This window comes from Gadus macrocephalus, chromosome 1 (assembly GCF_031168955.1).
Source record: "Gadus macrocephalus chromosome 1, ASM3116895v1".
Taxonomy (NCBI): Eukaryota; Metazoa; Chordata; class Actinopteri; order Gadiformes; family Gadidae; genus Gadus; species Gadus macrocephalus.
This window is the reverse complement of record NC_082382.1, coordinates 19449872-19460830: the sequence shown is the minus strand read 5'-3', so window position 1 is coordinate 19460830 and position 10959 is coordinate 19449872. Positions and strand designations below refer to the sequence as shown.

At 43.0% G+C, this 10959-nt stretch overlaps 1 protein-coding gene and 1 long non-coding RNA gene across 2 annotated transcripts; one reads left to right on the top strand and one right to left on the bottom strand.

The window, feature by feature from the left end:
- Positions 1 to 265: 265 nt before the first annotated feature.
- Positions 266 to 3949, top strand: LOC132457362 (chymotrypsin-like elastase family member 2A). The gene is made up of 8 exons (XM_060051642.1): positions 266 to 387; positions 760 to 848; positions 1195 to 1292; positions 1763 to 1885; positions 2124 to 2260; positions 2552 to 2697; positions 3205 to 3357; positions 3806 to 3949. Exons 1-8 carry the CDS (start codon positions 351 to 353, stop codon positions 3821 to 3823), a joined length of 801 nt encoding a protein of 266 aa, XP_059907625.1. The 5' UTR covers positions 266 to 350; the 3' UTR covers positions 3824 to 3949.
- LOC132457367 (uncharacterized) lies at positions 3210 to 5199 on the bottom strand. The gene is made up of 2 exons (XR_009525610.1): positions 5008 to 5199; positions 3210 to 4934 (listed from the first exon to the last, which is right to left on the bottom strand). It is a non-coding gene; the product is annotated as an uncharacterized LOC132457367 (long non-coding RNA).
- Positions 5200 to 10959: the final 5760 nt, after the last annotated feature.

Here is a 10959-nt window from a genome sequence, read left to right as displayed (position 1 = left end):
TATCAAAAAATGAGGCTGGAAAAATAACTAAGTATATATAGGCCTATTATATAATCTGGTGACAGACATAATCTACAGCAGTTATATATTTCTAAGTAATAAAGAAAATACTACCAAATTCGCCTGAATACATCCAAATCATTTGAGGTCAACGCGAGGCACCTGCAGGAGTTCACAGAATTAGCCAGATAAGGCTATTTATCTGACTTATCACTTCTCTTGTTTATTTTGGTGGTCTTCATCAAGGCAACCCGTGCTGTGGTAGTGTTTGTGTTTCCAGCAGCAGTGTTGGTGACTTGGTGTCTTGTATAAAAGGGGGAGGAGGACACCTTGAACTTACCTCAGACACCATGAAGCTTCTGGTCTTTGCCCTGTTTGTTGCTGGCGGTAGGCATCAACCCTGCGTGTTGAAATAATAACACTGCTTAGTGGATATGCATTACGCTTGTATAGCCTTTATATTTAACCTTCATATTTTTTTTCAAATGTCTTACTAAATAATTGCTAGATATACATAAGCAAAGCTTTTTAAATCTACTAATTCAATGAAGACAGATCGTTTATATCGAATAAATGATTGAAAACTTCATGCAAAAATATACATTTAAATAAAATTAAAATAATGCAAAGATACGAGTAAGTGAAAGAATTTAGCACAATGCAGTGGATTATGCACGGGTGAATACGTTGACCATGCTTACTATGTGTTATATTTTTACTATGTTGTAAAGAAGCACTGTATGTGTCGTTTCCCCCCAGCCTACGGGTGCGGCCTGCCCACATTCCCCCCAATCGTCACCAGGGTGGTCGGGGGAGAGGATGTCCGTGTGCACAGCTGGCCCTGGCAGGTACGTCAAATTATTACTTACTTCATTGATGACACGGATTGGTTCGGTTGTTCGATCCCCAGCCGAATGTTACTCGGTTCAGTAACCCCTCTCCAGTCCCCTCTCCACAGCCTACCTATAGGCCTCCTTGAGCATGATGCCCTCACCCACTGCCTGCACCTCATGACATGTTCTTTAATCAACTCTAGATTGCTTTGGATAAACATAATTATCATGAGAAGAACCACATTTTTTGAGCATTTCATTGCATTTTTTGTATTATTATTATTATTATTATTATTTTTATTTTGTCGTGTATATTTATTATGATTAAACATGTTAACAAGTTTGTTTTCTATGACTTCAGGCGTCTCTGCAGTACAAGAGTGGCAACAGCTTCTACCACACATGTGGCGGCACCCTCATCGCCCCCCAGTGGGTGATGACGGCAGCTCACTGCATCGGGTAACGTATGAGCGACGTGGTTCTCCAGAGTAATGGTTACACACCACAATGTGTCTCTGTTTTTGAGTTCTGTGTTGTTTTAGTATTCAGGTCAAAATGAAAGGGAGTAGTGCAGGAGTTAAAAGATAAATATGATCTGACGACTACGGAATCATCCGGAATACAGAGTGTGTGATTTATTGAGTAATTCTTTGTAGATGCACAAGCAACATAGCTGATGTATACCATACTTTTTATTTACTAAAATATTAAATTATTAAATATAAAACAAACAATAGACATCAAACACCGATGGGATTTTTCTTTTGGAATATATGCTATTTGGTGGATGCTGACCAATCCCACCAGAGCATACACCCTTGCAGCGATGGCAGTGTTAGTATATCTACTTGCCTCTCACTGGTTCCCAAGTGCTGCAGCTGAGCCTGCCTGACCACTGTCTCTGTGCATGTTTCCTGGTCGCTATGTAGAAGTCGCACCTACAGAGTGCTACTGGGAAAACACAACATGCAGGACGACAACGAGGCGGGTTCCCTGGCTATCAGCCCTGCCAAGATTATTGTCCACGAGAAATGGGACTCCTCCAGGATTCGGTAGGGTTCGCCATTTCTCGTTTCATAACAAAAACTCACATTCCCATAGGGAGACACAATATCTGATTGTATGTCTTGAAGAACATGTTTAAATGCCAATGACCGTTTATTTAATTACCTTTAAAGCCTATAAGAAAAGGATGAACGCTTTTCAGAATATTATTTTTTGCAATGTCTAATTGCAATCCTAGTGGTTGGAAGACGCACGTAAATGCCTTTTTTATGTTTATTTTCCCAGTAATGACATCGCCCTGATCAAGCTGGCCTCCCCAGTGGACATCTCCGCCATCATCACACCGGCCTGTCTTCCTGACGCTGAGGTCCTCCTGGCTAATGGCGCTCCTTGCTACGTCACCGGCTGGGGACGTCTTTGGAGTACGTTAGCCTCAAGATTTATTAGCATATTTTTCTACACCCAAGTCACGTCCGTTACATTGTGAGATTCCTCTTTAATGTCTGTGGATGGATCTATCCCAACAACCGATGTAGTGTCCTTCACCAATTAAAAAAAAAAATGTCAACAGCACGGGCCTGTATGAAAGAGAAGTCCATCACATCACAGACAACGTACATTTGAAAACGAATGTACCGTGAGCAAATGTCCTCACAAGTGCATGGTTAGGTGCGAGCCGTTTGATCTAAAATGGCGTCCGTCCTTGTTCCCAGCCGGAGGTCCCATCGCTGACGCCCTTCAGCAGGCTCTCCTCCCAGTGGTCGATCATGCCCACTGCTCCAGGTTCGACTGGTGGGGCAGCCTGGTGACAACCAGCATGGTGTGCGCCGGAGGAGACGGAGTGCTGGCTAGCTGCAACGTGAGTCCCATATCAACACTGAGCGGTCGGCAGAGCAGTTGTCTTGTAACCGAAAGGTTGCTAGTTTGATCCCCAGCTCCTCCTAGCTGAGTGTTGATGTGTCCCTGAGCAAGACCCTTAACCTTAACTGCTCCTGACGAGCTGGCTGTCGCCTTGCATGGTTGACTTTGCCGTCGGTGTGTCAATGTGTGTATTAACCGATGTAAGTCGCTTTGGAGAAAAGCGTCTGCTAATTGCCCTAATTGTAAATTGCAATTGTAACTCTGCTTTAATTCTTATGCTTTCATTAGAATTGAGGAATAGAAGATATTGGACAAATAGTTCTGTCCTCCTGCTATAGGAAATTCGTCATGATTTCAGTTATCTTGTAAGAATTGTAACTCTAATTCTTTGTGTATTTATTCATACATTCCTTTCATGTACTTTAATATACTCCCTTTTCTAACAAGTCCTTTCTTCCCCTCCGCACTTTTCCTCCCTTTCTGTCTTTCCTCGTTGATGTTTTAGGGAGACTCTGGTGGACCCCTGAACTGCCAGAACACTGATGGGTCCTGGGACGTCCACGGAGTGGTGAGCTTCGGCTCCAGCATGGGCTGCAACTACCCCAAGAAGCCCTCCGTCTTCACCCGTGTGAGCGCCTACATCCCCTGGATCAACAACGTGAGTAGCCTCCAGCCTCTACCGCCACAGGTCGGTTTACACCCTACCTCGGCTTGCCTAAGCCGAGGTAGGGTGTAAACAGTGTCGGGGTTGCCAGGGTGTCTGAGTGCCAGGCGGGAAGGTACTGGGTTTGATTCCCAATGTAAGGCTCCTTAATGGGGTTAGATCTGTGTTCTTAATTGAGAACAGTGTTGGTGGAATTTAAAGGTTCAGGTTGTTGGAATTCAAAAATAATGCTGAGAAATTGAATGGCAAATTAAAAAGTCATATTTTTCTTGTTGGATTAAATGTTCGCTAGAAAAATATATTTTTTTCACCAAAAATACAAAACAAGCTATACTACCAAAAAAACATGTGAGATCAGATAACATATTAGAACGATTTACCACATTTGGTGATTTTATTATGACTATGAAAATAACATGCCAAAATGCTTTCTTTTTTTAAGGTGATGACCACATACTAAGAAGTGGATTTGGCGGTGCCATTACATGGATGTTTTGATTGATCTACAATAAAACAATTGAACTAAAAAATGTCAACCTTGTAATTATTTCCAGCAATTTTTTTTAATGGTATTAAAATGAATAGCAATGTGTAAATAACATTTTCACTATCACCATAAGAGGATTAAGAGAGGGGCTGTCCTCCACATTCCACAGATGTCTTTCCATTTTTATTAAGGTGTTTATTTAGGTGCACTAAATTATGCATTGCTGCTGATTGTTTAGTTGCAGGGCTATAATCCTTAGGAGTTTACGGATTTAATTAGTGTAGGCCTATAGAATATCTAACCAGGATATCGCCTTGTCCCAAATATTACTGCACCGATCAAGACCATAGTTTGTGAAGCATTGCATCTTAAACAACGGAAACGGACTACAAGACGAAAAAATTAGAGAGCATTGATGACGCCAACATCATGTTTGACCCCGGTGTGACCTGAGGCCACGTGAGAACCTCGGTGACAATTAAACTCAAAGACGTTCTTAAAGTCATCCGACGTTGCTTCCAGTCCCAACTATCAGCGGCACAAATGATTACAAAACTAAAAACTCACCCAGTTACGTCTTTCTAGGAGGTAGGCCTTGTCGTTGATTCATATTTCGTTACACTTGTTAGTTTTTATCTAACAACGCAAATAGAAAGCGGTTGGGCAAGGGGTAGCGTTTTGTAGGCTCCTACCAAAACACACCAATATCTGAATTAATTGACCGCGGCCCTGTTGACTCTGGCAAGTCGATGAGGAACGAAGACAAACGCATTATTTTTCTAGTGCATCCCAAATAAACCCTATTAATATCTTAGCCTACACAGTGTATTATTCATCGGTGCAACATGGGGTACAATATTCATATTTAGTTTCCTCGAAAGGCTATGGTCAGTGTAGTGACTAGACATACTTGACTCACTATCTCCTAAACATTTAGATATGGTTATAGGTAGCGGATGGTGGTTATGTGGTTTTATGTCATGCCATGATGTGTCGTCCTGCTGTTTGAAATAGCCATTGGAAAGCATACTCACCAGTTCCATGCAGTTTTGTAATCACTGTGCCTCTCCCATTGACGTAGTAACTGTCAAAATCAATAAACATTTTTATTTTTCTCGATTTCCCAGGTTTCTTAAACCAAAATAAATTATACCTACTGGTCGCCCGCGGTCATAGCTGCAACTGCAAACACTGTCCGCCTGGTAAGTAAACCATGTTAGACCTGTAGATTCACTCCAATTCTAAATATAGAGATGACTCAACCACATATTAGGAGTTGAGAGCTTAAATCTTACAGGTTCCATTAAGGTCGGAAAACAACTTAGAATTCGAGCACATGCTCTTCAAACTTTGCCTCTTTGTTCCATTGGCACACCTAAGAGGGTGATGTCACATACAGGTGTCCTTGTTTAAAGCATATAATTGAATTAAGGTATAATGTTCATATGAAACATAAACAGTTTAAATCTGAATTGTTTGAATCATAAATGTATCAAACCAATTATACTTAACACTACACTTTCTGTTCATCCTATTCAACACCTTAAAAATAATAAAGGTGACAGGCGCCTTCTTAAGGGTCCAGTCAAAGACCATAATGGCAACACGTTTGCTAAGTAGTCAATTTTTGGTTTATTTGTTATTTGGTACTCCCTATACTTTTGACAAAGATAACGTAGCCTTTACATCCTTTAAACGCAAAACAGTGGGAACACCCAAAGATAAACAACTTACCTAAGCACAGGACCACCTTCACTTTGAATAGCATACCTTGTAGCTGGACTGCACACAGTTGTTAAATTCACCTTATTAATGTGAAGCATAAACGAAATCATTCCTAATTTTGTGTTGACACATTCACCAATTATAGTTGCAGTAAGTTAGATAGAGTTTAGTGTTAAATACAAGGTAAGTCATGAGTGTGTCCGACCTTCTCTAGTTGAGTAAACAACATAAGTGATGTTGATGGTTGCTTAAGGTTCTGGCTTTCATTTAAAGTAACCATTTTTCAAGAAATGGATTATTTTACACAACTGTTCAGTATCAGACCGGTGCCCCTTTGGGTTTGCATTTTTGCTTTCTGGACCGAACCATTCATTTCTAACGGGCACTAACAATCTGTCAGGTTCTCTAAACCACTGCTCAGTCAGACAGCGATGTGCACAGTGTCTATCTTGCGACACTTTGCCATGGCTATGACAGGTTTATGATCAATCAGTTCAACATTCAATTATCCTGGCAAGCAATGAAGACATACCAAGACGTTTTTTGCAGTTGTGATGAATGAAACTATGTTCTGTTTGCTTGTGTTGCTGGAATAAATTTAGCACACATTTCTGCTCTATATATAATTTTTCAGTTATGTGAATTTCTGTTTGTTTAATGAAAAGGGGTCCAACAATTGTTGTTTAATGAAAGTTCTGTCCCTGTTCCAGATTTGCACTATTTTTCCTTTTTCTCAATGCATTTCATTCAACCACCAAGGTTATTTTAAGACAAATAGTCTTGCTTTTCCCTTGATGGCCTGGAACTTGTTATGAAATTGTGTAAGGCTTATTTCAACGTTGAAAATATAAAATGACAGCGGCCTCTACCACAACCACAACAACAACGCGTCACGCTCTGCAAAAGTTCGGCCAGCTTTACTTTTCTTTGTCCACCTTGTCATTCCTCTTCTCGCTCACCTCGTCACCGTAATGGTGTTTGCCTCCGGAGCTCATGGTGTCCTAGGCACAGGTTCCTCAATCACCAACACAATTACCACTCGGCTCCGGAACATTCCTTATAGCCTGATGTTCCTCTGCTGGATCAGTAATTATGAACAGAGGACCACTGTGCCTTCCCGCTGCACCCCCGGGCTAATTTGCATGTTAATTATCATTAGTCATGCGCTGGAACGAGTTCATTAAACCCCACTATTCCACTCCGCCCTCCCACCCCTCCCCACTCTGCACTAACATTCCTTTGAGGTTTTCTTCCATCTTCCTGTGCAATAATATAATGTCAGATTATGTTTTTTGAACCTTTTGTCAAAGCTAGCCTTGCTGATCATTAGCATTTGTTTCGGAGCATAGTGTTTGATGCGGCTGGGACTATGACAAGGCCGGGCAACAATTTCATGCATTTTTGTTTTTTGTTTCTGGTATCATATTCGAAGGATTTTGAGGCATCCTCGTAGTGTAAAATACATTTGTGTACATTCATGGTGTAAGGAAATTACTCTGATTTGGCGGTTATGAGGTCAGAGATATTGAAGAGTCGTGTATTTCCCTAGTATGCTGTTATACTCTAGATAGAATACCGTATAATTACATTTTATGAACCTCTGTTTTTCTCACCAAAAGAGATTTGTACTTTTTGTTATAGATATATACTGTTCAGTAACTGTTACCCATTTTTCTTAAAATATAGTCATTGCACATTTTCAAATCACAATATTCTCTTCATGGTCAAATGATTCTGTGTGAATTTAATTGTAGTCCCACCACACACAATTTAGTGGTTGTTCAGTTTCTTGACCATGTCTGAATCGTTTCTGCCAGAAGATGGCGGCCTTGCGCCGAACTAGCAACGAAACCGATTTAAGAAACGCCCAATACATTTGAACCGTGTGTTAAACTAACCACCATATTTCCAACTGCTGTAAATATTATATTTTAATTTAACAACAAGAAATACGATTGGAATAACTAAAAATATAAAATAACTATAAAGAAATATTTTCAATTTAAACTGATCAACTTAAACAAGTAATGAATAACATAATTGTGTTGCTAATGGAAATGTCTTGTAGACTTCATGGAATATAGGAATTCATTTATCAAACCCTGACACTAATTGAAGTTAAGAAAGAGGTGGGGGCTGTTGGGGCGAGGGGCATGGGGTGTTGTGTGTGTGTGTGTGTGTGTGTGTGTGTGTGTGTGTGTGTGCGGTGGGGGGTTGGGGGCTGCATGATGGTGGGGTGGGGTGCTTGAGGTGAGTGGAAATACAAAGACCGACATGATATGTACAGCATGACTGACATTCAGTGGGACACACATTGCTGACGGAGCAAAGATGTTTATTCCCCCAATGAATTGAATTATGGGCTCTGTTTAGCAGGGGGAATTTGTATTGCAATGAGTGAGTGAAAAGCGCTGTGTCTTGTTAGGATGGGGAAGTTTAAAGTTCCTGCTTTTTTTAAGGCCCATTGCTATCATTACATGTCTTACATGACTTCGAAGGCCTACTCGGTCTTACTGTTCTTATTAGAACTCGCTGTGTTGCTCTAAAAGTTCAGTCGACAGTTTTGTAGTTTTGACAATCAATTGATCAAAAATCTATTGACTGAAAACCAAAATAGAATCAGATGTCTTTCCGATGTTACAGATTCACTTAAAAAAAAAAGCCAGAGCGCATACTGCGGTGGCAGCCATGTTCATCGCCATTATTTTGTGAAATAGCTCATGTAATCATTCGACGGAGTCTTCATGAGTTGCGAGGCCTTCTAAGTCGAACCACTGTTGGGCGAAGGCAGGTGTGAAGGTTTCACACCACGCAGTGAACCCAGCGGGCGATAATGCCGACCAAATGTCACCTCTCAACCTCCCGACCGGGTCCTCTGCGATGCGGTGGTTCTGGCTCTCAGGCCCTCTCCAGAGGACCCCCGGATGCCTCTACCCTGTGGCCCTCGCTGACCCCCACCCATCTGTTAGCATGTCTTGAGGGTCAGGGGGCTACCGCGTGTCACACATGTGGATCAGCCCCGGGCCTTTTGGGGAACCCTTGATGGGTTGGGGCAGGAGAGAAAGTGGGATGAAATGTTGTGAAGAACTGTGTGGGGTGGAAGGTATTGACCCTGGGAGCTGGCCTTCCAGCTTCTCGAATAATTTGACCGCTTTGGCTGAGAGTTGTGCACGTGGAAACAGATTTCTCTATTTTAATTCAAATACAGGCCAGGATTCTCTTCATACGCTTATATTGGGCCCTTTGTGATGTTTGGCAATTTTCCCTCATTTTAGTATTTTTAGCATTGGTATTTAAACCGACATTAAAAAGATTAAATCTACGGAATGAAGTATTTTCCAATTCCTCAGGCGCTGTGTGGGTAACTTGGTATTAAAATAAGCACGTGTTCTATATGAACAAATCCATTGAGAGATAAAATTCACTCAGCGAAGAGACCACAGCATCGTCCAGAGAGCTGTATCCTGCAAAATGGTGACGAGCCTGCTGGGAAATGAAGTTCAAACACACGCTGGCCTGGGTAAAGCCTCTTAAGGTTCCTCTATGCGCCAGCTGTGTCAATAGATAATGAGCAGTATTTAGTGCCAGCGAGGTGCTGAGAAACATGACTCAAGTGACAACGGCAGGGACTTCATGACACACCCTTCGGGCAATGAGGGCTTGCTGGCCCTTTCCCGCCAAGCACCCACTCCAAATAGATCCAGGAGATCAGAATTAGATTTCCATGCAGTAAAATTGTCGGGGTGTGAAATAGACGGAGCGCTGGCACGTGTGATAGCGTGTCAGTCGGACATGGTGTCGGGCCTCTCCCTTTGCTTAGCACTTAACAACCTTACTGGCTGTTGAAATCCCATTGTTGTAATTTGTTAATTTACTGTTACCACATGGTGTTTTATATGATTTTCACGTTTCACATGTGCCGTTCCACTTCTTTCCAGACCTCCACTTTTTTTTGTACAATTTCTCCACCCGACCGGTCTTTTTATTATTGACACTGGAGTGCCTGTCGTGGTGTTGCTCTGCGCTGTTCTTAACTTTGATCCAGAACGTTCCATCTGTCATAGGCCAGGGCTTAAGTAGCACCGCTAACACTGGTTCTAACTAACTGTGGCTCCACCAAAGTCAGCAGACCCAACAAGCTGGCAGGGGGACCCACAGCGAAACACCGGTTTTATGTATACAGTATTGAAGCTTAGGCCCGGTTGCTGGGGTTTCGGAAATAAAAAGAGCTGTTGGCATGGTTGGTCTGTTTCAAGGCGAATGGCGTTCGTTTTAAGTCTCTATATGGATGAGTAGCGCTCACCTCGGTGATGCCATCCCTCTCTTTCTGTGCATCTCTGTGTGTTTTTGTGTTTGTGCGCACTTAGAAATGTGTCGCATTCACATGGACGGATGTGGATGTGCGTGCAGGACGAATCAGGCAGCTCTCTTGCACCGTGTGGGTACCAGGAGTGAGGGGCGGCTGTGGGGGTGGGGGGGGGGAGGGGGGCGGGGTGGGGGGGGGGGGAGGGGGTGCTGCTGGTGGTGGTGGAGGAGAAGCAGGCGGGGGGGGGGGGGGGGGGGGGAGGGGGGGGACAAAGTGGTCTTTATGCAGTGTGCCGAGCGCAGAGCGAGAGACATTGTTGAGCAGTAAAACATTGGCTAACCAGAACCACATGTCGGAGAGCGAAGGAGAGACAAACACAGACATGCTCCGCGGCTCCTCGCCGGGAGCCGGGCCCTGACCAGGGGCCTCGGCTCCGGACCCGGGGCCGCGCGGCGCTCGCTAGACACGCCGCATTTTATATAGATCAGGAGCAGTCAAATCAGGAACAGATTGTACCCTGGAAAAGGTACGCGGGAGGGGGAAGCCCTGTGTGTGTGTGTGTGTGTGTGTGTGTGTGTGTGTGTGTGTGTGTGTGTGTGTGTGTGTGTGTGTGTGTGTGTGTGTGTGTGTGTGTGTGTGTGTGTGTGTGTGTGTGTGTGTGTGTGTGTGTGTGTGTGTGTGTGACTGTGTGCACCCATGGGTATGTGTGCGCCCATGTATGTGTGTGGAGGAATACAAACAGTTGGATTCATCAGCATTTCAGGCACAATTGAACATGCCACTTGCCGCTGAGTGTTTTAACGAGCTTGTTTTTTTTACCAGATGCTCAAGTGATGTCATTGTTCCTACCCCTATGTATTTTTTGTTTGCCTCAATGTTACACGTGTCTTAAGGATTTCTTTGAACAATGGCGCGGTTGAAAGGCAGATCAATCGTTAAACAATACAATATGTTTCCAAATAAATTACAAATCAAAAAGTAATGTACATCTATAATTTAGAAACGTGAATACATCAGTGCGATTGTTTCGGCTCGTTGCTTTTCACGACGCTAGGCTGGCTTTTAACGCAGTGGAAAT